This window comes from Dictyostelium discoideum (assembly GCF_000004695.1).
Source record: "Dictyostelium discoideum AX4 chromosome 3 chromosome, whole genome shotgun sequence".
Taxonomy (NCBI): domain Eukaryota; phylum Evosea; class Eumycetozoa; order Dictyosteliales; family Dictyosteliaceae; genus Dictyostelium; species Dictyostelium discoideum.
Window position 1 is genome coordinate 690,101 of NC_007089.4, and position 25,000 is coordinate 715,100.

Below are 25,000 nucleotides of genomic sequence, written 5' to 3' on the forward strand. Positions count from 1 at the left end.
AAATGCAAGGTTCAAATGGTGATTGGTCAAGTATTGGTGTAAGAGCAAAAGAGGCGGGTCAAATGGAGACAGCATTATATTGTTTTTCACGTGCTTGTAGAAATGATGAAACCGATTTAGATTCATTTTGGGAGAAAAGTTTAATACTCATTCAAAAAGGTTTCTACAAGAGAGCATTGAAAATCCTAACCAAATTAAGTAAATACACCAATGGTTCACCACAGGTACTTCAAGAGTTGGCTAGAGTGTATTCTCATCTCTCTCAATATCATGATGCTTCTGCAATGATTTCAGAGGTAGTAGACGAACAACTATTGTCAAATAAATCATTGGATGATGTCTCTTTGGATAGTGTTAATTTAATGATGGAATTAAAGAATAAAACTAGAAACTATCAAGATACCATCACCATTTTCAATAAAATCACAGCAAAGTATGGTAATGACTCTGAAGTTCCTTTTGATTTGGTTTTCAATGCTTGTCAAGCCTATTATTCACTTGGTACTGATTTCGGTAATGAACGTGGTTCAAAATTATTACACTTAAGATTGTTACCATTGGATCCATCAGAATATGGTGATCTATTCACTTCATTAGCCGATGAATTATTTGCTTTAGGTAAATATCAAGATGCATTGGTTGTTTATTTACATCTAAAGGATACAGACTTTGATATTCCTTCAAATTGGGTAAAAATCGCAGATATTCATAGATCCACTAAAAATTATGAAGTTGCCATTGAATACTTTTCAAAAGCAAATGAAAGAGTACCTGGTAATGTTCATACAACCTTAGCAATGAGTGAAATTTATAAAGAAATGGGTGATGATGAAAAAGCATTACAAATTTTAAATCAATCTTCAACAATTTCAAATAGAAATGATCAAAGTGAAAAAGAATTATTTGAAAGTACTTTAAATGAGTTAAATTCAAAAAGAAATGCTTATTTAAATTCAATTAAAAATAATTCATCAACAGCAGCAGCAGCAGCAGCAGCAGCAGGAGGAGCAACCAATACAACATCAACAAGTGGTGCAAAAGAAAGTAATCCAGTTGGACTTGATGTTACAAAAGAAGATGTTAAATTATTTTATAGACATGCTCAAGCATTTTTAAATTTATCAAAGTATTCTCAATATTTAGGTATTGCAACAGCATTATTACATGGTTCAACCGATAGATATATTTATCGTAGAAAAGTTGGTGTTGGTAAATTTAAAAAGAGAAAGCGTGTAAAGAGATCAAAGAATCCATACTCTATAGAGATGTATAAACATCAATCAGAACATCCATACGCAGAGTTATTAGATGAAGAAGATTATTTCAATCTCCTTTTAGATAGTTCAAAAATATTTGTACATTTAAATCGTCAACAAGAAGCAAGTCAATATCTTCGTTATGCATTACGTAATATCCATTTTGAAAATGGTTTATTCTCTCATCAATTAAAATTCCTTACTGTGGCAGTTGCTTTCAATGATAAAAATTATTATTTAGCTTATAAACATGTTAAATATGTTTGTTCAAAGAAACCATATAGTAATAGAGTTTGGAATCTTTTTAATAAAATCATTGTAAAGTAAGTATATAATATTAATATATATGTGAAAAAAAAAAAAAAAAAAAAAAAAAACATATGTTTACATTTTATAAATTATTAATAATTTTTTTTTTTTTTTTTTTTTTCCTCTTCTCTCTCTTTTTAGTTATGGTAATAGATCAACAGTACAAAATAGATTTTTAACAAAAATTAATGAAAAATATTCAGATAGTATACCAGTTTTAATTATGTTGGGAAATCAAAATAAACAAACTGATAATGCAAGAGGTGCATTGTTTGAATATATTAAAGCCTATAGATTATGTCCAGATGATCCTTTGATTAATTTATTGATTTCAGTTTTAATTCTCTCACAAGTTATGGGTAGAAAACAAGCAAATAGACATCGTATAGCAATTACATCATACTCATTCTTATATAAATATTATAATCTTAGAGGTAAATCTCAAGAATCTTTATATAATCTTGGTAGAGGTTATCATCAATTAGGTATATACAATATGGCAATTAATTATTATGATATGGTTTTAAATTATGAAGATGAAATCGATGAAGAAACTGGTGAAATCAATAAAAATGATTCTTTGAAATGTGAAGCAGCTTTTAATCTTTCTTTAATCTATAAATCAAAAGGTAATACTAGTCTTGCTAATGAAATCTTAAAAAAATATATTGTTGTGTAAATAATTTCAAAAAATAAATAAACAAAAAATAAATAATAAATAAATAAATAATATTACCATTAAAAAAAAGATTTACTTTATTTATTTTATTTATTTATTTATTTTATTTTATCATAACATAATAAAAAATTATTTTCATTTTCTTGATAGAGAACCCTTGATTTTAAAATTGAATATAAGAAAATAGAAAGTGATAAATGACCATTCTCCAATGCCCTTTCAACGATTGATGTATGAAATCTGGATTTATCATGGTTATTTTCAGAATTTTCAAAAAGGAATGGATGGTTTTTATAACAATATTTAATCAAATGCAAATTTCCCATTTCAATTGCTCTTTTTAATATTATTGTTGTTGGAAAACAAGCATGATTATTTCCAGAAATTGAATTTTCGAAAAAAAATGGTACTCCAGAATTTTGAAAGGTTTCAATTATATTTGAAAGGAATGATAAATTACTTTCGCATGACCTTTCACCAATTTGATTTAGGACGGTTAAAGGCATATTTAGAAAATCTTTTGGATCATTTAGAAATATACCTTTATTATATTTAAAAAGTTTAAAGATTGCTGAGCCTAAATACTCTACTTTGAAATCTTCATTCTTATTCAAATAAATCCAATTTATTGCATCAACCCATTGTTTTGATAAATTCTTTTCCATTAATTGAATAATAGTAGTTTCTGAAAATCTTTCATTACTTCTTTGATCAATTATAGTTTTAAGTTGTTCAAGTGTACTTAAATCGTTATCATCATTATTCAAACTATTATTATTATTATTATTATTATTATTATTATTATTATTATTATTATTATTATTATTATTATTATTATTATTATTATTATTATTATTATTACTATTATTATTATTATCTTCATCTTCAATTCCATCTGAACCATTATAATATTTTTTAAAATAATGATTTAAAACTGATTTTGGAGCACAATTCTTTATTAAAAAATTGAAATTAATTTTAAATTCTGGTTGACTTTTAAAATAATCTAATATATCACAATTCCAATATTTTAATTCAGGTAATAAATGAAATCTATTCGTATCTTTTTCTAATAAATTATAAACCAATTTAATAGAATCTAAATCATTTAAATAACATAATCTTGAAGTTGTTTTTAAAATCTTTATTTGATGAGAAAAAGGTTTTCCAGTTTTATCTCTCATCAAATGAATATTTTTAATGAGTGAACTAATGTATTGTTTTCTTTTTTCTTTATCAACTTGAAACTGAAATAAAACATCAATAGGTGTAATATGACTTAAACAATCTGAATTGTAAAATCCATATTTGAATTGAAGATTCGTTAGGTTTTCTGCAGATATTGATGGAAAGTGTTTTTTCAATAAATTTGGATTTGGAAATGATTTATTGTAACAAATCAAGTATTGCAAACTATCTTCGAACCAACTAATACTCGTTTCACTTGAATCATCTAATGCACGTAAACTTATGAATGGTAAAACCATTTTTAATAATTTTTCAATGATTAAATTTGATTTTTGAAGTTGATATACTGGTAGATTATTCATTGATTCACCAAATTCCACAATTAATAAATCTTTCATATTTTTTAACTCTGATTCTGATAATAAAAGATCACTGATATTATTAATTTTTAATGAATTTAAAAATAGTGAAAATGCTTTACTATGTGCTAATAAATCAAGTTGTAATGATTTCATATAATTTTCTAGATTTACTTTAATATTATTTAGACAAATACAACAATTTAAAAGTTCCATTAATGTTGTAGTTTCATAAAATGAAAATTTAAATGTAATATTACTAATTTGATAATTATTATTATTATTATTATTATTATTATTATTATTATTATTATTATTATTATTATTATTATTATTATTATTATTATTATTATTATTATTATTATTATTTGATGATTTTAAAAATGGTAAAATATCTTGTTGAAAAAATTCTAATTTTTTAATTAAATTTTTTGTTTCATCATTTTTGACAATTGAATTTATTATTTCTTTTTCAGAAAATTTAAAAAGGTGATTAAAATTTTTGAATAAGAAATTTGCAATTTTAAAAGAACTTGAATTTATTGAAATGAATAATAAATCTTTATGAACCCAAAAACTATGACCAACTTTTTCTTGTTCTTGTTTACCAATTATTGATAAAACGTTAAAACCTGATAAACAATCATACTTTACTAAGACTGATAATGTATTTTGAAAAGAATTTAAAAATATATCACTATAATTTTTAAATAGAGCATAATAAAAAGTTTCTTGATCTTGAATGTCATCCTTTTCAAAGCAATTGAAAATTGTTTTTTTAAATTGTGCTCCACTGCAACTAATACTAGCGTTATTACCACTTTTTATATGTAAATTAATATTATCTTTATCAATAACACCATAATTGAATGTAAGGTATTCTTTTCTATTGACTTTATCTTTTAGTAAGCCAAGATGATTATTCAATATCATCCATTCACTTGAATAAATCTCTTCATATTTGTATGTATAAAATGGTATTTCATAATTTTGAAAGCTTTTAGGTAATAAAGATATAATTTCTTTCCTTAATATATTATTTTTCCAAATTTTCCAAAATAAAAATTCCATATCTCTATCTAGTTTTATCTTTTTATTCATTTTGTCCATTTTTTTTTTTTTTTTTTTTTTTATAAATTTGTAAAATAAAAATGAAAATAAAAAAAAAAAATGTGTGGGTTTTTTTATTTTTTTTTTTTTTTATTTTCATTTTTATTTTTTTATTTTTTTATTTTTTTTTTAACTTTTGGTACTTTTTTTGAATTTTTTTTATTGGTTTTTGGTCACAATAATTAAATAATTGGAGTAGCCCATTGGGAAAAGGTTAAAAAACCCACTGGTTGAAAAATAGAACCTTTTGCTAAAAAATGGGATACATTGCACTGAAAAAGATAATTGTCCTCTTGAACCCTGATAAAACCGATTTTAAATGCGGAACCTGTAATAAATAATACTTAATCAAACCATAGATTTGATCAATTATTGATATATGTGAAATTATTATAATTATTATTTTTTTATTGTGCAATATGATGTGAAAAAAAAAAATTAGTGTGGTGTGACTTTGAAAAAAAAAATTAATATGGGAAAATTTAATTTAATTTTTTAATATATTTTAAAACTTTTTTTTTTTTTTTGTGAATATCTATTTTGAATGATATTATCAAAACATAAAAAAAATAAAAATAAAACTATTTTAACAAAAAAAAAATTTTTTTTAATCACCATATTTTCCAAAAAAAAATCAATCCCAAAACATAAAAAAAAAAAAAAAAAAAAACATATAACCTTTTTTATTTCTTTCAATTTTTTTTTTTTATTAATTTTTTTTTCCATGATTGTTTTTTTTTTTTTTTTTTTTTTTTTTTTTTTTTAAAATATAATTTTTATATAATTTTAAGAAGATAAGGTTGTAGTTGGAGTTGGAGTTGAAGATAATTGAGTATCATTTAAATCAGCAATATCAGAACCAGTATTTGAGGTTATATCTTGATCTAAATTTGAATCATTATCAGTTACGGTGATATTTGTTAGAGAAGAATTATCATTATGCTGTAGTGAGGCAGGAACAGTCATAACCAATTTTCTATCTTCTTCATTTTCACTATCGACATCGGCATCAGCACCAGAGTCAGAGTCATCATCAGAGTCATCATCGAATAGCTCTTGATTATCGGTATTGAATTTTGAAGAGTCAAAAGTGGTAGAGGTAGTTCTAATATTTTCAATTGAGGGTGAACGACGTAATGTTGTAGTTGAAGACATATGGGATTTAGTTGATAAACGATTGGCAACCAAAGACATTAGAGTACGAGGAGGAGTGATTGCAACGGAATGTTTAAAATCTTCAGGTGGCCAGCTTTCTTCAGGAGGACGTAATAGTTTATGTTTTCCACCATTCAAAGAGGCACTTGCACCACTAAATGGTAAAGAGATTGGATAATATCTTTGAATTGAATTTAAATTGATTGGGGAGAGATAATCCAAACCCGATTTCATACTAACATTGGTTGTGGCTGTTGGATCCCATGGTAAAATCTTTACAACTGGTGGATTGACTTTATTGATTGATTTATTTTGTTTATTCAAATATTTATCACAAGCAGCGAGTAAAACATGATCATCACCTCTTAGCTCTGCATCTCTTTTGATTGCGATGACAGAGTCTCTATCATTTAAGAGTATTGATATTTGTAAGAGATAGATATGTTCGGATAGTTTTTGGAAACAATCCTTTGCTAGTAAATAATGACCAGCATTCATGCATTCTCTACCGAAATCACGCATATTCTCTTTCAATTTATTGAATTGTCTCTTTTCAGTATCGTTTGGATTCTTTATGATTGAGATTCTATTGAATTCAATCGAGAGATGACGATTAGCAGCTTCATATTGTTTTGAAATCCAAGCCATTCTAAATTTCTCTAGTGAACTTTGTTTACTTTGTGATATTTTCATATCATTGGATAAGGAATAAGCCAAATCTGTGAAAGAACGTTCCCTTAATTTATCTAAAACATGTTTACTAATTCTAGTGTAATCTAATTTTTGTACGATATTTTGTAAACAACTACTTAAATATTTCTTTTCATATTGAATAAAAGGTGGTAAAGAGAGTAAACCAATGATTAAACATTCTAAAATACCAATGGCTTGACAACGAACGGTGGTTTCATTCTTTCCAGGTACTTGTAAACCTTGGTAACCGAAAATCATACGATCAGGTAAGATAGTTGATAAGATAATTGGTGAAATTGATAGAGTTGAGATTGGCTTTGGTGCTTGATTATTTTGTAAGGTCATATACATTAAATGGGTTGATGTTGTATAGAGTAATGTCCATTCTAACCAAAAGATACTTTGAAAATAGGAAGAAGTTGATTGATGATGATTTGGTGGTGAATGAATTTGATTTATAATTCTAAGACGTGAATTTGTTATGATAATTCTTTGATTGGTGAGGATAGCACAAATGTGTTGAGATGATTTTGGATCTGATTGCCACTCGATTTGGAATACCTTTTCATTTGGTTGCAATTGTAAGATACCATTGTCGCCATCGATATCGACCATATAGTTGTCTTTGCATGATGGATCACTTTGGTTGACATTCTTTGAGAATACCAAACACGATTTCTCTTGACAAAAGTATAAAACAACCTTGTTACCACCCAAAGGTGTCGAATGAACTGATGTAATTCTTGGTACCAATGTGAAATTCTTGAATGAGCTAACGCCTTGTTTCGATAAGGTTGCAACTTTTGCCAATTTACCATCTAAACCTAAAATTAGAATTTGTTGATTATTACCAATGAAAACACAATCTGAACCATCACCTTGTTGATTAACCAATCCTTGTAAATCCATAATGAGATATTTACTAAGTTGAGCTTGAGCTGCCACTGAAAAACTATCATAAATTAACGCAAATAATTGAAATTCATTATTGAATAAGAATTTCTTACCTTTTGATATATCTTCACCACCACCACTACCCATTCCACTAGCACTATTTACCATTATTGGTGTATCGATCAATTTCTTTGTAATACCATTCAATGGTAAATAACTCTTTACATAGGTACCATCAAAGAATGTAATCTCTGATGGATAATTAAATGTATTCTCTGGTTCAAAAAAGAAACCCATTGGTAATGGTAATTTACTAACCAATGGGAATGAATGATTCAAATGATCATATGAATTAATTGAATATATATTTTGATTTATATGTCTAATCGATGAAAATGGTTGACTATTTATATTTGATGGATATGGTGATATTGTTGAAGATATATTTGATGATGCTTCTAACTTTAAAAAATTAATTAAAAAAAAAAAGTAATTAATAATTAATATTTATTTATTTATTTATTTATTTATTTATTTATTTATTTATTTATTTATTTATTTAAACAACTTACTTGTAATGAAAAATAATTTTTAGTTGGATGAATAACTATAGAGACAGGGTTAAACTTTGGTATTGTTAATGGTTTTGAATATTTTGAAAGATAAGATAAAGAATCATTAATCTCTGGTATAAATGTTGGGATCAATGGTGATTGTACAATGGTCTTGTATTGATTATTAATTTCCCATGATGATAATTCTTCATAGCCTGATGGTCCAATTGATAATACAAAAAACAATGGTAATTGTGGATGATGAACAATTGATAATATATTTTGACCTTTACAAATAAATCCACTAATAAAAAAAAAAAAAAAAAAAAAATTTTTATGTTACTATGAGTATACATTTGTTGTTTTCTCTATCTATCTATCCATCTATCTGTCTTTCTTTCATTTATATAAAGCCTATAATTCTTAATTATGTATATACATACTTTGCAATTACTTCTTGTGGATTTTGAGAAGTTAAATCACCATAAACTAAAGTTAAACCTGAAGAACCTGTCATTACTAAATATTTACCAGTTGGTTCAAATACTAAAAAGTAATGATTTGAATGTTCAATATTTCTAGTATTCTCATAGGATGAAAACTCTTCAAAATTTAAAAATGACATATTATTTCTTGTATCCCAAATCTTTAATTGACCATCAGTACTACATGATGCTAAAATGGTTTTTGCTGGATGATGTGCAATTGCTGAAATTGGTTTTTTATGTCCTTTTAATTTAAATGGTGATGATCCTTTATTATGAAAATCAACAACTAAAAATAATAATAAAGGTATGATTAATATTGTTTTTTTTTTTTTTGTTTTTTTTTTATAAATTTTTATTATGATGATTTTAACTTACCAACAATATCTTTAGATTCATTTTTTGAAAAAAAGATAACAGGTTTATTTGGTGCAGCAGATTTACATGTAATTGGTCTTTTATCATCCAATTTTAATTGATGTACAATGGTTTGAAGTTTATGGGTTTCTGGATCCCACAAATAAATAACACCCTCTTGTGTAAAAGCTAATAAAAAGGTTGGTGTTTGTATACTATTACCTGGTAATGTTATTAAATGTCTAATGGTTTCTGTTGGGTCAATAAATAATTTACCAATTACACTTTTTGTTATAATATCATAAACTATTTTTTTTTTTAAAAAAAAAAATAAATAAATAAAAAAATGAAAAAAAAATGGTTAGAAAATTATTATTACTATAGTGTTTATTAATTGTACATACAATGAACTTCATTTCTAATAGCAGCATATAATATTGGTGATTTTGGATGAAAACATAAACAATTGAATAGAATTTGATTTACCATATAACTTTGATTTGGTAATGTTGAAGAGAATGGATTTGAAATGATTGGTGATAATAAGGATAAAGAAGAGGGTGAGCCAATAGTTGAAGATAATGAATTATATTGTAATGATACACCAGTTGAATTAATGGAAACAGTTGAGCCAATTGAATCGGTTGATTTAATCGTTGGTATATTTTGATTAATTAATAGCATATTACTACCATTCATACCATTCATACCCAATTGACCGCCACCGCCACCACCACCTATATTACTATTGCTACCGCTACCACCACCACCACTACCTGAACCTATATTAACACCGCCACCACTGCCTCCACCACCGCCTATATTATTATTATTACCACCACCACCACCACCTATACCTATATTACTACCTGCATTATTACCACCACCACTACCACCACCTATATTACCATCGTTTGAATTTGGTGATGTTTGACTCTGATTTAAACTATCATATTGATATTGTAATTGTTGTTGTACATATTGTTGTTGTTGTTGCTGTTGTTGTAATTGATTTCCTACTACAACTGTAGATGTTGATGGTGAATGATACGAATTAGAGATTGAATTACTAATTGTAATTGATGAACAAATGCCAATCTTTAACATTTTATTGTGGTGTATATTTTATTATTATTTTATTTAAATTATTATTATTATTATTATTATTATTATTATTATTATTATTATTATTATTATTATTATTATTATTATTATTTTATTATTATTATGGTTTGATTTGATTTGATTTGATTTTCTATAAATATTAATTTTACAACAAAAACTATTTTTTTATTTTTTTATTTTTTTATTTTTTTTTTTTATTATTACAAGATATTAAACCTTAATCGGCTAATGGATATATGTTTATTATTATTATTTTTTATTTATTTTTTTTGTTGGGAGTGCGTTTATTATTATTTTTATTATTTGCTATTAAAACAATTTATTGTTATTTTTATTAATTTTCAGTTATCTTTTCCCCCAACACTTGTGATCACACTGTTAGTTTTTTTTTTTTTTATTTTTTGATATATAAAAAAAAAAAAAAATTAAAAATAAAAAAAAATAAAAATTTTGAAAAAAAAATCTTTTTTTTTTTTTTTTTTTATTTTTTTTTATTTTTTTTTTTTTTTGATTTTAATTTTCTTTTTTTTTTTTTTTTTTTGATTATTTTATGATAACTCTAAAATGGGTTTGAAAAATGTTAATAAAATAAATAAAAATAAAATATGTCATATTTTTTTCATTTGATTAATTGAAGAAAAAAAAAGTGAAAAAAAAAAATAAAAAAATAAATAAAAAAATAAATAAAATTATAAAAGATGTAGAAAAATTTTTCTTTTTTTTTTTTTTTTTTTTTTTTTTTTTTTTTTTTTTTTTTTTTGATAGTTTAGTTTATTCAAACAGAAATTTCCATAATTATCTTTAAAAAAAATAAAAAAATAAATTTAGAAATTATTAAAAATTTAGGTCCAAATAAAGAATCCCATAAAAAGAAAAATGGTCACATAAATTAAAATAAATTAAAAAAATACAAATAAAAGAAATAATAAATTTTAAAAAAAACAATTGTTTTTAAATTATTTTGGCTTAAATTAAACTTTTTGAATAATATATTATGGAATTATATAAAGCTATATTTTTTTTATTTTAATTCTTTTTTTTTTTTTTTCAGAACTTTTTTTTGGTGAACTGGATTTTTTTTTTAAAGAAGTTTAATTGGTATTGAATTTTTTTTTTTTTTTTTTTTTTTTTTTTTTCTTTTAATATTTATTTTGAAAAAATTACTAAAAACCACAATCAAATTGGATTAACAGTGATTGTTGCTGTTTTACTTTTTATTATTTTTTTATTTTTATTTTTATTTTTATTTATTTTTTTAATTTTATTTCATATTATTATTATTATATTTTTTTTTATAAATAAAAAAAGATCGATCGATGATTTATTTATTTATTTATTTTTTTATTGACAAAGATATTTTTGCAATAAATCAACATTTTCTTTTGGTAAATATTGATTAAGATTAATATTACCATCACAAAACATTTGTCTGGAATAATAACTTCCAACGATTACTAATGGTACCATTACTAAATATGTTAAGTTTCTTAATAAATGACTTGGTTTAAGCGTTTGAATTACGCTCTGAAAAGTGAGAGAGAAGATAAAAAAAAAAAAAAAAAAAATTAATATTTTTGATTTATTGAAACAACAATACATATAATAATACTTACATCACAAGTTATATTACAAAGATTAACATCATCAACTTCAAAAGTACTCTTTTGTGGTTTCTTTAATTGTTTTCCTTGTTGTTGTAAAAGTTGTTGTTGTTGTTGATGTTGTTGAATTTGTAATTGTCTTTTTAATAATAAACTATTATTTTCTTCTCTACAGAATAATGCTAATTCATAAACTGATTGTTTGGTTAAGGTTGGTTGATGTTGATGTTGATGTTGTTTATTACCATCCTTTTTCTCTGATGATTTCCATTGTAATAAAACATAGAGTAATAAATTATTGATTTGAGCGATAAATTCAACATATCTACTCTTCAAATAATGAAAACAATTATTATCTATATTTAAACATTCAATTACCTTATTTAAAAACTGCATATAAATATAAAAAATTATTAGTATTTATTATATTATTTTACTATTAATATTATTATTATTATTATTATTATTATTATTATTATTATTATTATTATTATTATTATTATTATTATTACTTACTCTTTCTCTTAAAGCTTCATCTGGCATAGCACTATAATTTAATAATACATAAAAGTATGATGATGGTATTTTATTATTTGAAAATAATTTTTTCAAATCAAATAAGATATCAGAATATTTCATACCAATTGGTTGAACAGTTTGTAAAATCAATGCATTAAGAAATTCATCCAATGAATTTGCTAAAACAGTATCTTCAATTTCAATACCATTCTTTTGAACTCTCCTAATAAATAAAAAACATATATATAAAGAAATAAATAAATTAGCTAATTAATTAAATTGAAATATAACAATAAAAATTATTATTTAAAAACTTACTTTAATTCTAATAATTGAATAGTAAACTTTTCAAATAATTCTAAATTTGAATGATTTGAAACTTTTGCTTTATATAAGATTGGGAAAACGATTTGTAACCAAATTGAAGCAGTTATAGAATGTAAATTATTTTGAATTGGTTGTGAAAAGAACCAAAGATATAGAGAGACAACATTTGGTTTCAAAGTTTGTAAACTTAGTGATTTGAAATATTGTAAATTCATTAATAAAGAGTCTGGGAAATATCTAAAAATCAATTGAAGTAGTATCTCCAAACCTACACCACTACTTGAAATTGCATCTTTATCCTTTCTTAAAATTGATATAATATTATTAGCTAAAAATACAACTGTTGGTAATATATTTGACATTGGTCTACTTGAAAAGAATTTAGTCGTTTCTTTTCTAAATTTATCATCAAATTTTGATAAATAATCTATAATATTATATTATTATTATTATTATTATTATTAAATAAATTTTTTATTAATAATTGACTATTTTTTTTTTAAAAAAAAAAAAAAAATTATAATTACCAATTCTTTGATAAAATGGAGATTGATCAGATGGAATTGAACCAAAATGTTCCTCTAAACATTCTGCAACACATTTAATTTGAACATCAACTACCTTTGGAAATTTCTTTTCGATATTTTTTAATAAATCATAATATTTTTCAAAATTAAACTAATAATATAATAATAAATATGTTAGTAAATGATGATTACCTATTATTATGATTATTATTATGATTATGATTATTAGATAATTACAGATTGAATTGCATTTGATAAAGATTGTTTAGAATCTGATGGTGATTGTGGTTGTGGTTGTTGTTGAATTTGTTTCTTTTTCTTTTTTAATTTATCATTTGAATTTGATAATCTATCACTACCAGGATAATGGAAACCATTGTTTGGATTTTCAGAGGTTTGTTTTGCACCATTTCTTTTTTGATGTTCTTGAGTATGAGTGATATCATCTTCATCTTCGTCTAATATATCCCATGGATTATATCCTGCTGGTCTATTTTTAATATTGAATGCTTTTGATGAGTCTGAAAATAATTCTGCAATTTTCTTTTGTTTTTCCTATAATAAAAAATTAATGTTAAAAATAAATAAATAAATAAAATAAATAAAATAAAATAAATAAATAAATAAATAAAAATGTATGATCATACATTATGTTCAATAATTTCTTGTTGTCTTTTCTTCTCTTTTTCTAATTTTCTCTTTTCTCTTTTTTCATTCATTTCTTTATTTCTTTGTTCTTTTGTTGGTACTTCCTCCCATCCTTCTTCATCACTATCAATGATCTCTTCTTCTATAATGATTTTATTATTGTTATTATTATTATTATTATTATTATTATTATTATTACTCTTTTTTTTTGCCATGGCTTTTTATCTTTATTTATCTGTTTTTTAAAATAAAAAAAAAATGAAAATAAAAAAAATAAAAAATAAAAAATTCAGAAAAAAAAATGTTTTTAATTTTGTGGGTCTCTTCAAAGAAATTTTATTGTGGTGAAAAAAAGAAAAGTGTGTTTAAAAAATGGTTTTTTTTTAAAAGTCAAAAAAATATTAATAAAAAAATATTCAAATTTGGGAAATAAATTATTTTCTTTATTTTTTTTTTATTTTTTTTTTTTTATTAAAGATTTAATTGTGTTTATTTTTAAAATTGATTTAGTGTAGATAAATAGTGCACCCAAATATACACAAAATGATACAAAAAATAAAAAAAAATGAATGTAATCATTCATATTTTTTTTTTTTTTCTTCATTTCTTTTTTAAGTAATTTTTTTTTTTTTTATTAAGGTAAAGGATGTATCTTTCATCAGTAACTCAAAATTTCATATCGATGTGATCATATCAAGTCGTAATGAAGGAAATCATTCTAGGCAACCTCTTAAAGTCATCAGAACAAAGAAAAATAAATTTCAACCTGCTTGACTAACAAAATTGCACATCATTGTTAAACTTTATAAAATCATACAAAAAATTTTATTATACTCAATTAAAAATAATTAAAATTATGGGAGAAGTTTTTTTTTTTTTTTTTTTTTTTTTTTTTTTCAGAATTTTTTTTTTTTTTTTTTTTTTTGATTATTTTTATCTCTTTAAAATCACCAAAATCATCAACAATTATACCAAATAAAGATAAATTATCTCTTTCTAAAAAAATAAAAATAAAAAAATAAAAATAAAAATAAAAATAAAAAAGATAATAAAAGATTACACACATTTTTTTTTTTTATTTATTTTTTTATTTCAAATTAAGAATAAAAATTATGTTCCCCGTTTAACAAGAAAATCGTTCTTAAAATTCAAAAAAAAAAAAAAAAAATTAAAGATTGAAATAAAAAGGAATATTGTAAAAATTGTAATATATTTTAAAACCTGACGATGATGGTAATTCTCAAGAAAATTTTTATTATTCTAGTTTATTAGGTGAAGATAACTTGGAATGGATAACATTGAAAAATATTATTTAGTACATTGTAAAATAATTACTTGGAAGTAGTTGGAGAAATAAAATCAAAATAATTTTTATTATAAATTTAAAGCTCTATATAAATATATATATTCAAGTCATTATTATTTTATTATTGTTTTAATTTATATTCTTCAGATTTTGGGAATTATTAAAAAAAAAAAAAAAATAAAAAATAAAAAAAAAAAAAAACAAAGAAGAAAAGAAAAACAAACACACACACCACAACCAGTGGGTGTGATTGTAACACCATTATTGGTTTTGTTTTTTTTTTTTTATTTTTTAATTATTTAATTATATTTTTTTAATAATTAAATTTAAATCCTCTTTTTATTTTTTATTTAAAAATTGTAATTATGTATTTTTTTTTTTTAATTATTTTTTATTTTTTTTTTGAATTAATTTATTAATATTATTATAATTTTTTATTTATTATTAAATTTTGATTCTATTTTTATTTTTTTATTTTTTTTTATTTATATATTATTAAAATAAATATTTTATTATTATAAATGGATAAAATAATAATATTAATAATTAATTTATTAATTATTGTTATTATAAAAATTAATAAATGTAATTCATTGGATATTACATTTTTAATTGATTTTAATTCGAGATTTCATTATGATAAATCTGAATGTGGTGGATCAATTGAAGTAGATACATCAAGATTAGATAATTTTTTTCAAGAAAATTATCTAATCTATCCACCATGTAAATCATTTGATGATGTTGGAGATAGAATTAGACAACTCTCATTAAAATCATATGAAAATGTATCATTATTTATAAATATTAAACCATATGATTGGAAAAATCAAGAAATTACCTCAAATGGAATTAAAATTATACCTTCATTTTGTCATTTTTCAATTTCAATGACAGATGATCAAAATAATAAAAATAATAACAATGAAGATTATTTAATAACAATCCAAGGTAGATCAGAATTCATAGGTTATAATTTTACAAATGATATGATATGTTATGATAATAAAAATAATAATAAGAATCCAAATAGAATGATATTAAAAAATTTAAAATTTAAAAAATGGGGATACCCAATAATTGTTATTTATCAAGATTTAAAGAAATTAAAGAAACCAACAATTAATATTGAATTTAGTAATATTAAAACTGATGAATCAAATGTATTTTTAGTTAGTGTTAATGGTAATAAAAATCAAGCTATTAATTTCATAATTGAGAATTGTACATTTTCAAATATTTTAAATGAAAATCATACAACATTAATATGGGTTCAAGATAATAATAATATTTGGATTGATAAATGTAAATTTGATAATATTAATATATCAATGGCATTAATAGTTAATTTGAATGGAATATTGTCAATTAAAAACACAGATTTCAATATGATTACAATTAAAAACCAAGATCCTATACTATTTAATCAAAATCAGTATATTGAATTAAATAATATTAATGTTAATGGTAGTTCATTCAGATCATTTTGTGTACAAGGCTATAGAGAATCACAAACAATTAATAATATAAATAAAACTAATATAATTAGAAATATTAATTTCATAAAGAATACAAATACAATATTGAAACCGATTTTGGACCAGGATGATATTCTAACTGGTTTAATAATAATAAATGGTGATGTAGCTTCTGATAGTGGTAGTGGTAGTGGTGCACCACCAACTAATAAATCAATAAATAATTTAAAAGTTGAAATTACAAATGTTTCAATTGAAAATTTCAATCAAATCAATGATAATACTAAAAATTTAATTGTAACTTTTAATATTCATACTCTAACAATTAATAATATTAAAATTTCAAAACCAAATCAATTTAAATCATCAATATTCACAAATGATACAATAATAATTATTAATAATAGTAATAGTATTTTATCATCAAATATATTTTGTGAAGGTATTAATAATTTAATAAATATTGAAATTAATGAAAATTATAGTATTAATAGTGGTGAAAATAATAATAATAATAATAATAATTATTTAAATAATAATTTAAAAAAGTATTGTAAAAATTGTACTTTAAATTATATAACAATATTAAATAAAAATAATAAAAGCAATAATAATAATTATAAAAATAATAATAATAATAATAATAAAAAAAATAATAGTGATGATGATTTTAAGAAAATATTAATTATTCCAATTGTATTGGGTGGAATGGTATTTTTATCATTATTTATTGGTATTATAATTTTTAGAAAAAGAGTTGCAAAAAGATTTGGTAAAAATGATAATTATGATGGTGGTAATAGTAACAATTATAATGATATAGATAGATTGGATTTTGGAAATATTGATAATTTTGGAAAATTGGAAAATGAATCTTACCACCACCAGTTATATTAATTTCAACAAAACAAGAATAATTATTAAATTAATAAATTTTTCATAAAGGTTGATATTAAAAAAAATTGTCATTTAAAATAAAAAAAAAAAAAAAAATAAAAATAAAAAAAAAAAAAAAAAATAAAAATTTGTCGTTTTTACAAGATGGTTTTGTTTTTAGAAAAAAAAAAAAAAAAAAAAAAAACTTTTTCATTTTTGATTTACACACCACAAAAAAAAAAAAAAAAAAAATGATTCCAAATTTATTAAAATCATCAAAAAATCATTTAAAAAATATTTCTAAAATTAGAAATAATTTTAATTTAACAAATCAAAGACATCAAATTATTTTAATTTCATCAAATAATAATAATATTAATAATAATAATATTATTAAATCATTAAATAGTAGTATTTTATTTTCAAATCAAAACAAAAACAACAACAATATTTGTTTCAATAATAATAATAAAAGATATTATAGTATAAAACCAACACATAACGAAAATTTAATTAGTAAAGCATCAGAATTAATTAATGAATCAAGATTTGAAGAAGCAATTAAATTGTTGAATACAGCAATTGAAATTCAACCATTAGATGCTAATGCATATGCATTACGTGCTGACACTTTAGAATTCTTGGGTAGATATGATGAAGCAATTTTAGATTATGAAAAGATACTTGGATTTCTACCACAAAGTATTCCATGTTATTCATCATTAGCATCATGTTTTTATAATAAAGGTGAAATTGATCGTGCAATTAGATATTTTGAACAAATTTTAATTATTGATCCAAATGTAAGTTATAAATATTTATATATATGTACTTTAGTAAAAATCATTAATTTATAAATAAATTATAGTATATACCAGCAAATGGATTTTTAGGTGATATTTATTTAAAAAAAGGTGATTTAAGTAAATCATTAGAATATTATAAAAATGTATTAAGGATTCAACCAGAGAGTGTTATTGGTTTAGTTGGGTTAGGATGTTTGGCATTGAAACAAAATAATAAAAAAGATGCAACAAAGATCTTTCGTCAAGTTATAAAATTAGGTGAAGGTAAACCAATTTCATTTTTCCAAACATCAGTATCAACTAGTGGTGGTAGTAGTGATAATAATAATAGTGGCAATTATTATCAAAATGATGTAAAATTTAAAGGATCAATTGATAGTAATCCAATCTATATTGCACATGTATCATTGGCACATATATATTATAATGAATTGAATGCAGTTGAAGCATTGAAACAGTTTAATAAAGTTATAGAATACAATCCAAACAATTCCAATGCATTAGCATTAGCATCGACATTGAAGCAACAAGATGGTCAGCTTGGGGAAGCATTGGAAACCATTGATAAATCACTTGAACTAGACCCATCCTCAGAGTTCAGTAAATCGATAAAGGCTGATATTTTATATGATTTAGAACGTTTTGAAGAGGCTGTACCCTTGTTTAAGGAATTGCTAGCTGGCTTCCTTCAAGGCGAGAACCCAGACCCAGAGAAGGCATTACCTCGTCTATCGGTTTTACATAACTTAATATTATCATATGCCCATCTTTCCGCCCAATTCCCACAAATCATCGATTTCAATGAAATCTCTCAAAAGATTGAGCCAATAACAGAGATGGAACAACTTTCAAAAACTCCTGAAACCCTTTTCGAACTAAATGCTTCTTGTAGACATTGGGTTAAATTCTTTCAAAGATTATCACAATCAGTTTATATTAGTGGTACCGTTCAAAGAGAATTCTCTGATTTAATGTTAGAATTCTTCCAATCAATAGCTTTAGCTGCAAGTGAAATCGTTCAAATTAATCATCGTGAAATGCAAAATCAATCTGAAAATCCAATCTTATCAAAAGATGATGAAATGGAAAAAATGTTATTTGAATATTATACTGATTTAACTTTTTCAATTTTAAATAATAATAATAATAATAATAATAATAATAATGATAATAATAATGATAATTAGAAATAATAAAAAAAAATATATAACCCTCTTATTTTGTTTAAAAAAAAAAAAAAAAATTGTATATATAAATAAATATATATTTTTTATTTTTTTTTATTTTTTTTATTTTTAAAAATCAATTAAAATTTCAATATTTTGATCAGGATGATAAGATTCAATAGCTTGTTTACAATGTTCTAATAATTCTTTTAAATGATGTAAACTATATGATGCTTTTATTCTTTCTTGTTCATCCCAATCATATTGAAGTGTATCTCTTTTAATTTTAAATGGTTTTTGTCTATAATAAATTGAAATAATTGGTACACCTGCTATATCACCAGGGAATTTTTCTTTATATTCCATAGTAGATTGATCTATAAAATAATATAATACATTTTTATCTTTTGAAAATAATTGTTCAATATTTGATGCTCTAAATAATAATAATAATAATAATAATAATAATAATAATAATAATAATAATAATGATGATGATGTTAGTGCATGTTTATTTATCTCAGTGTACGTATGTGTGTATAAATGAAATGAAATATTTGAAAATAAAGAATAATATTAAAACACAACATACAAATTTCTAGATTGAAAATACCAATCAACACAATGAACCATAAAAATAATATGAGAAGGATCATCATATGCAAACTGCATTGCTTGTTCTAATGGAGTGAATTGAATTGATTTTGAAAATTTAATTCTTTGTTTATTTACAACACTATTATATAACTCTTTTGGTGTTAATGCAATTGAAGTTGCCATTGAAGCTGATGAGAATTCATCATCATCACTTGAATCATCATCATCATCATAATCTTCATCGTCATCATCACTGTAATCTGTTGAACTTAATTTTGTTGAAGCTTTTTGGTTACTGATTTGTTGTGCTAATGCAGCTTGTTGTTGTGCTAATGTTTTCTCTTGTTGTTGTTTCTCTTGTTGTTGCTGTTGTTGCTGTTGTTGTAATAATGCTAATTTCTTTTTTGATAATTTCTTTGTTTTTTTAGATTTATCTTTTTCTGAAAGTTCACTCTCTTTAGTGATTATACCACTTCCTAAATTACCAGAAGATGGTTCATCTGAAAGAAACTTCTTTAATGTATTTTTATGTAACTTTTTTAAATTTGTTTTTTTTTCTTTTTCAATCTCTTTTTCACTTTTTTTTGAACCCATTATTTTTTAATATTATTACAAATAATAATTTTTAATGAAAAATGGATTTTTTAATTTAAAAAAAAAAAAAAAAAAAAAAACCAATTTAAATTTTCCAAAAAAAAAAAAAAAAAAAAAAAAAAAAAAAATTGAAAAAATATATATATTTACCAGTTTGGTATTTTAAAACAATAAAGAAATCCAAAACAAATATTAAGAAATTTAAAAATTAATTGATGTAAAAATCAAGTAAAAACTTTTTTTATTTATTTATTTATTTATTTTTTATTTTTTTTTTGTTTTTTTTTTTTAATTTTATTTTATTTTTATTTTTTATTTTTTTAATTTTTTTTTTTTTTTTTTTTTTTTTTTTCGAGAATCGTTCGGTTTTGAAATTTTTTTTTTTTTTTTTTTTTTTTTTTTTTTTTTTTGATTCTTTCTTTTTTTAAACCCTATTTTTATTTTTCCTTAAAATAAAATAAAATAAAATCAAAAAATAGGATGTCAGAACATAGACATAGATCAGGTGATTTACATCAACAAAATAAAGGATTCAAAGGAGGTAAACATGATAGTAAAGGCGCTATCAAGAGAAGAGCACAAGGTAAAATTGAAACCAATGGAGCAAGACAATCAATCAAAAATTTAGCAATTGTAAACAATAAAGATGCAATGAGACAAAAACATCAAAAATTGGTTAAATCTAAAAAGAATGAATTATTAGAAAGAAAAAGATTAGGTTTACCAGATCAAGTTGCACCACGTGTTGTTGTAAGTTTTTTTGTTTTTTTACTTTTTTTGTTTTTTATTATTATAATAATATTAATATATTTTTTAAAAATTTATTTTTTTTAGACAATTATTAAATTATCAGAATCATGTAATACCAAAAAAGTAAAAGAAATGTTATTACAAAAATTTAAATTAAATATAAATACTGGTGAAATGGAAATGGATAATGAGGAAACATTAAATAATAAAAACAATAATAATGATAATTTTACAACTATTTCATTAACAAGTAAAGTTAGAATGATGTTATTAGAATGTCAAACAATGGCATACGATCAAGTTATTGAATTTTGTAAACTTTCAGATATTATATTATTTGTAATTGATGCAAATCAAGCCAAATTAAATTCTGAAGCAGAACGTATTTTCACGATTGTTAAAGCACAATCAGTGCCAACCGTGATTGAAATCATTCAAAATTTAGATCAAACACCAATAAAGAAAAGAAATGAGTTAAAGAAATCGATTCAATCAGTTTTTCATTTTCATTTCCCAAATGAACCAAAAGTATTACCAATGGATACAAATGATGAATGTTCTCAAGTTTTAAGATATATTGAAAATATACATGTAAATGAAATCATTTGGAGAAAAGTTCGTCCATATATGTTAATTGAGAAATCTTCATATATTCCAGAGACTAAGGTCGTAACAATCGATGGTTTCATTAGAGGTAATAATTTAAGTGCAAAACAAATCATTCATATTCCAGATTATGGTGATTTTCAAATTGAAAAAATTGAATTAATTGATGATCCACATATTCGTAAGAAATCTTATTATACAAACAACAACAACAACAATAGCAACAATAACAATACTGGTGGTGGTGAAATGGAACAAGATAAAAAAATTAATATTTTAGATAAGGTTGATCAAAAAGATAAAGATACACTTCAAACTTGGAATGTTCCTGATCCAATGGATAATGAACAAGCATTACCAACCGCTGAAGAAATGAAAGAAATTGAAGCAAATAAAAAAAAGAAATTAGTACCAAAAGGTACCTCAGGTTATCAATCATCTTGGTATTTAGATAATGAATCTGATGAAGAAGAAGAAAATTTTGAAAATGAAGATTTAGATATGAATCAAGAAGAAATGGGTCAAGATAAAGAAGAAGAAATGGGTGAAGAAGAAGAAATGGGTGAAGAAGAAGAGGAAGAAGAAGAAGGACAAGAAGAATTAGAAGAAGTTAAAGAAAGTAATAAATGGAAAGGTATTAAACATAAATCACAAATTACAGATGAGTTATTAAAAGATAGTGATGATGAGGATGATGATGAAAATAAAGAAGAACAATCAGAAGATGAAGATGAAGATGAACGTAAACAATTACAACAAGATGAAATTTTATATCCAGATGAAGTTGATACACCCGGTAATGTACCATCACGTATTAGATTTTCAAAATTCAGAGGATTGAAATCATTCCGTTCTTCACCATGGGATGTTAAAGAGAATTTACCAATTGATTATGCAAAGATTTTCCAATTCCATTCATTCAATCAATCAATGAGAGCATCGATTGCTATTCTTGATAATGCACCAGCCAAACCAGATATGTATGTTAGAATTCATTTAGTTAATGGTCCAAAACAATTGGTTGAGCGTAATACCACCGCGATCACCACCAAGCCAGAGGTTGCCGTCGGTCTTTACCGTTATGAAAATAAGATTTCATTATTACATTTCTCTGTTGAAAAACATAAATCCTATGAAGAGACTGTTAGATCTAAAGAAGAGGTTTACTTTCACTTTGGTTGGAGAAAATTCTCAACTTCACCAATCTATTCAATTAGTTCACCAAATTGTGATAAACAAAAGTTTGAAAAGTTTTTATTACCTGCTAGAAATACAATGGCAACAATCTATGGTCCAATCACTTATCCACCAGCTCCATTATTAATTTTCAATGGTAAGGATTGTAATGAATTGGTTGCAACTGGTTATCTCTCAAGTGTAAATCCTGATCGTATCATTTGTAAACGTATCATTCTCACTGGTGTTATTGCTAAATCAATCTCAAAGAAATTCGTAACCGTTAAAGATATGTTTTATTATCCAGAAGATATTAATTGGTTTAAAAAAGTTGAACTTTATACAAAGATGGGTCGTGTTGGTCATATAAAAGAACCTTTAGGTACTCATGGTCGTATGAAATGTCAATTCGATGGTACTATGAATCAACAAGATACAGTTTGTATGAATCTTTATAAAAGAGTTTATCCAAAATGGATTAAAGATGATTCATCTTTATTAAAATTAGAATAAACAAATAAAAAAAAAAAATAAAAAAAAATAATTAAATAAAATAAATAATTTTAAAAAAAAATAATAATAATAATAATAATAATAATAATATATTTTTATATATACTTATAATTTATTTTAAATTTTATTTAAATTTTTATTTTAAAAAAATTTTAAAAAGATGAAGAAATTAATGAAGATTGATTCATTGATAAGATATTACTATTTTTTTGATTATTAATTAAAGTATTTGCAATTGAAGAGATTGAATTATTTGGTAAAAGAATTAATTTTGTAAGTGTTGAAAATTTGGTAAAGATTGATGTTGAAACACCAACAGAATGAGTGATTGAAGCTTGAGCTGGAGTGCCACGTCTTTCAAGGTCTTGAGAATTGTTTGCACTAGAGGCAACCAATTGTGATAAAACTGTTTCCTTTGGATAGGTGACAACATGTGGTTGAACATTTGATGCGATACCAACCAATTCTTTGGCAACTTCAATTGCCTCTTTCAAGCCACCCAATTTATCAACGAGTGAGAGTTTTAATGCTTGAGCACCAGTCCAAACACGACCACGAGCAATCTCTTCAACTTGATCACGAGTTAATCTACGACCTTTACTAACTTTACTAGTGAAATCTTCATAAATGAAATCCATATAACTATTGACCTCGGCCAATTGCTTTTCTGTGTAATTGTGTAATGAGGAGAAGTAAGTTGAATTGTCAGTGGCACCATCTGGATTCAAATGGAGGGCATCAAATTTGACATGAACCTTCTCTTCCCACATTCCTTTCAAATTGAATTTAGCAGTTAAAACACCAATTGAACCAGTTAGTGTTGCACCCAATGCAACGATTTTATCGGCATTACAAGCGAAGAAATAACCACCACTTGCGCAATAGGTACCCATTGAAATTACGATCTTCTTGCCTGCTTTCTTTGATGCTTCAATCTCATGATGAACCATATCCGATGCGATATAAGAACCACCTCCACTATTGACTCTAATTACGATTGCTTTTACATCTTTATCCAAAGTGGCTGAACGAATTGCCAATACTAAACTATCACTACCAATTGATGGGCCACCATTGTATTTATTGGCACTTGTACCTTGATGAATTGTACCCTCTGCATTAATCAATGCAATAACACCTTGTTGTGATCTACCAAACTTTTTACCATATAATGGTTTGGTTTTGGCATTATATTTATGGGCATATAAAAGATTTGAATTCTTTTTAGTGGTTTCCAACTTTTCATAGGTTGTAGTATAAACTTCATCACCATACAATGTTGAATCAACCAATTTATTTACCAATGCTTTATCAGATGAAAATGGTCCACTTTCAAATAATTCATT

General features: G+C 23.4%; 10 protein-coding genes across 10 annotated transcripts in view; 5 read left to right on the plus strand and 5 right to left on the minus strand.

The window, feature by feature from the left end:
* Positions 1-2,244, plus strand: part of TFIIIC3 (transcription factor IIIC-gamma subunit) — a gene marked incomplete at both ends in the record, with an annotated part of 3,121 nt that extends 877 nt beyond the window's left edge. The window contains 2 exons of the mRNA XM_637195.1: positions 1-1,579; positions 1,707-2,244. The exon at positions 1-1,579 is cut by the window's left edge and continues 877 nt beyond it. Coding sequence (XP_642287.1) covers positions 1-1,579; positions 1,707-2,244 — 2,117 coding nt within the window. The remainder of the gene's footprint in view (positions 1,580-1,706) is intronic.
* A 98-nt stretch (positions 2,245-2,342) lies between these two features.
* DDB_G0278659 (hypothetical protein) lies at positions 2,343-4,901 on the minus strand (the record flags this gene model as incomplete). The annotated part of the gene is made up of 1 exon (XM_637196.1): positions 2,343-4,901. One exon carries the CDS (start codon positions 4,899-4,901, stop codon positions 2,343-2,345), a length of 2,559 nt encoding a protein of 852 aa, XP_642288.1.
* Positions 4,902-5,687: 786 nt separating this feature from the next.
* DDB_G0278661 (WD40 repeat-containing protein) lies at positions 5,688-10,146 on the minus strand (the record flags this gene model as incomplete). Its single annotated transcript, XM_637197.1, has 5 exons — positions 5,688-8,105; positions 8,216-8,501; positions 8,641-8,971; positions 9,061-9,345; positions 9,444-10,146. 5 exons carry the CDS (start codon positions 10,144-10,146, stop codon positions 5,688-5,690), a joined length of 4,023 nt encoding a protein of 1,340 aa, XP_642289.1.
* Positions 10,147-11,505: 1,359 nt separating this feature from the next.
* Positions 11,506-14,001, minus strand: DDB_G0278663 (hypothetical protein; the record flags this gene model as incomplete). Its single annotated transcript, XM_637198.1, has 8 exons — positions 11,506-11,633; positions 11,762-12,155; positions 12,282-12,507; positions 12,603-12,910; positions 12,950-13,038; positions 13,139-13,289; positions 13,376-13,693; positions 13,786-14,001. The coding sequence occupies 8 exons, from the start codon at positions 13,999-14,001 to the stop codon at positions 11,506-11,508; spliced, it is 1,830 nt and encodes a 609-aa protein (XP_642290.1).
* Positions 14,002-14,329: 328 nt separating this feature from the next.
* On the plus strand, positions 14,330-14,560 carry DDB_G0278323 (hypothetical protein; the record flags this gene model as incomplete). Its single annotated transcript, XM_637199.1, has 2 exons — positions 14,330-14,357; positions 14,403-14,560. 2 exons carry the CDS (start codon positions 14,330-14,332, stop codon positions 14,558-14,560), a joined length of 186 nt encoding a protein of 61 aa, XP_642291.1.
* Positions 14,561-15,613: 1,053 nt separating this feature from the next.
* Positions 15,614-17,467, plus strand: DDB_G0278325 (hypothetical protein; the record flags this gene model as incomplete). Its single annotated transcript, XM_637200.1, has 1 exon — positions 15,614-17,467. One exon carries the CDS (start codon positions 15,614-15,616, stop codon positions 17,465-17,467), a length of 1,854 nt encoding a protein of 617 aa, XP_642292.1.
* A 230-nt stretch (positions 17,468-17,697) lies between these two features.
* On the plus strand, positions 17,698-19,439 carry DDB_G0278327 (hypothetical protein; the record flags this gene model as incomplete). Its single annotated transcript, XM_637201.1, has 2 exons — positions 17,698-18,249; positions 18,315-19,439. 2 exons carry the CDS (start codon positions 17,698-17,700, stop codon positions 19,437-19,439), a joined length of 1,677 nt encoding a protein of 558 aa, XP_642293.1.
* A 108-nt stretch (positions 19,440-19,547) lies between these two features.
* On the minus strand, positions 19,548-20,609 carry DDB_G0278329 (hypothetical protein; the record flags this gene model as incomplete). The annotated part of the gene is made up of 2 exons (XM_637202.1): positions 19,548-19,854; positions 20,011-20,609. The coding sequence occupies 2 exons, from the start codon at positions 20,607-20,609 to the stop codon at positions 19,548-19,550; spliced, it is 906 nt and encodes a 301-aa protein (XP_642294.1).
* Positions 20,610-21,089: 480 nt separating this feature from the next.
* On the plus strand, positions 21,090-23,654 carry DDB_G0278331 (hypothetical protein; the record flags this gene model as incomplete). The annotated part of the gene is made up of 2 exons (XM_637203.1): positions 21,090-21,359; positions 21,444-23,654. 2 exons carry the CDS (start codon positions 21,090-21,092, stop codon positions 23,652-23,654), a joined length of 2,481 nt encoding a protein of 826 aa, XP_642295.1.
* Positions 23,655-23,806: 152 nt separating this feature from the next.
* Positions 23,807-25,000, minus strand: part of DDB_G0278333 (hypothetical protein) — a gene marked incomplete at both ends in the record, with an annotated part of 2,204 nt that continues 1,010 nt past the window's right edge. Inside the window, one exon of the mRNA XM_637204.1 lies at positions 23,807-25,000. This exon is cut by the window's right edge and continues 135 nt beyond it. Coding sequence (XP_642296.1) covers positions 23,807-25,000 — 1,194 coding nt within the window.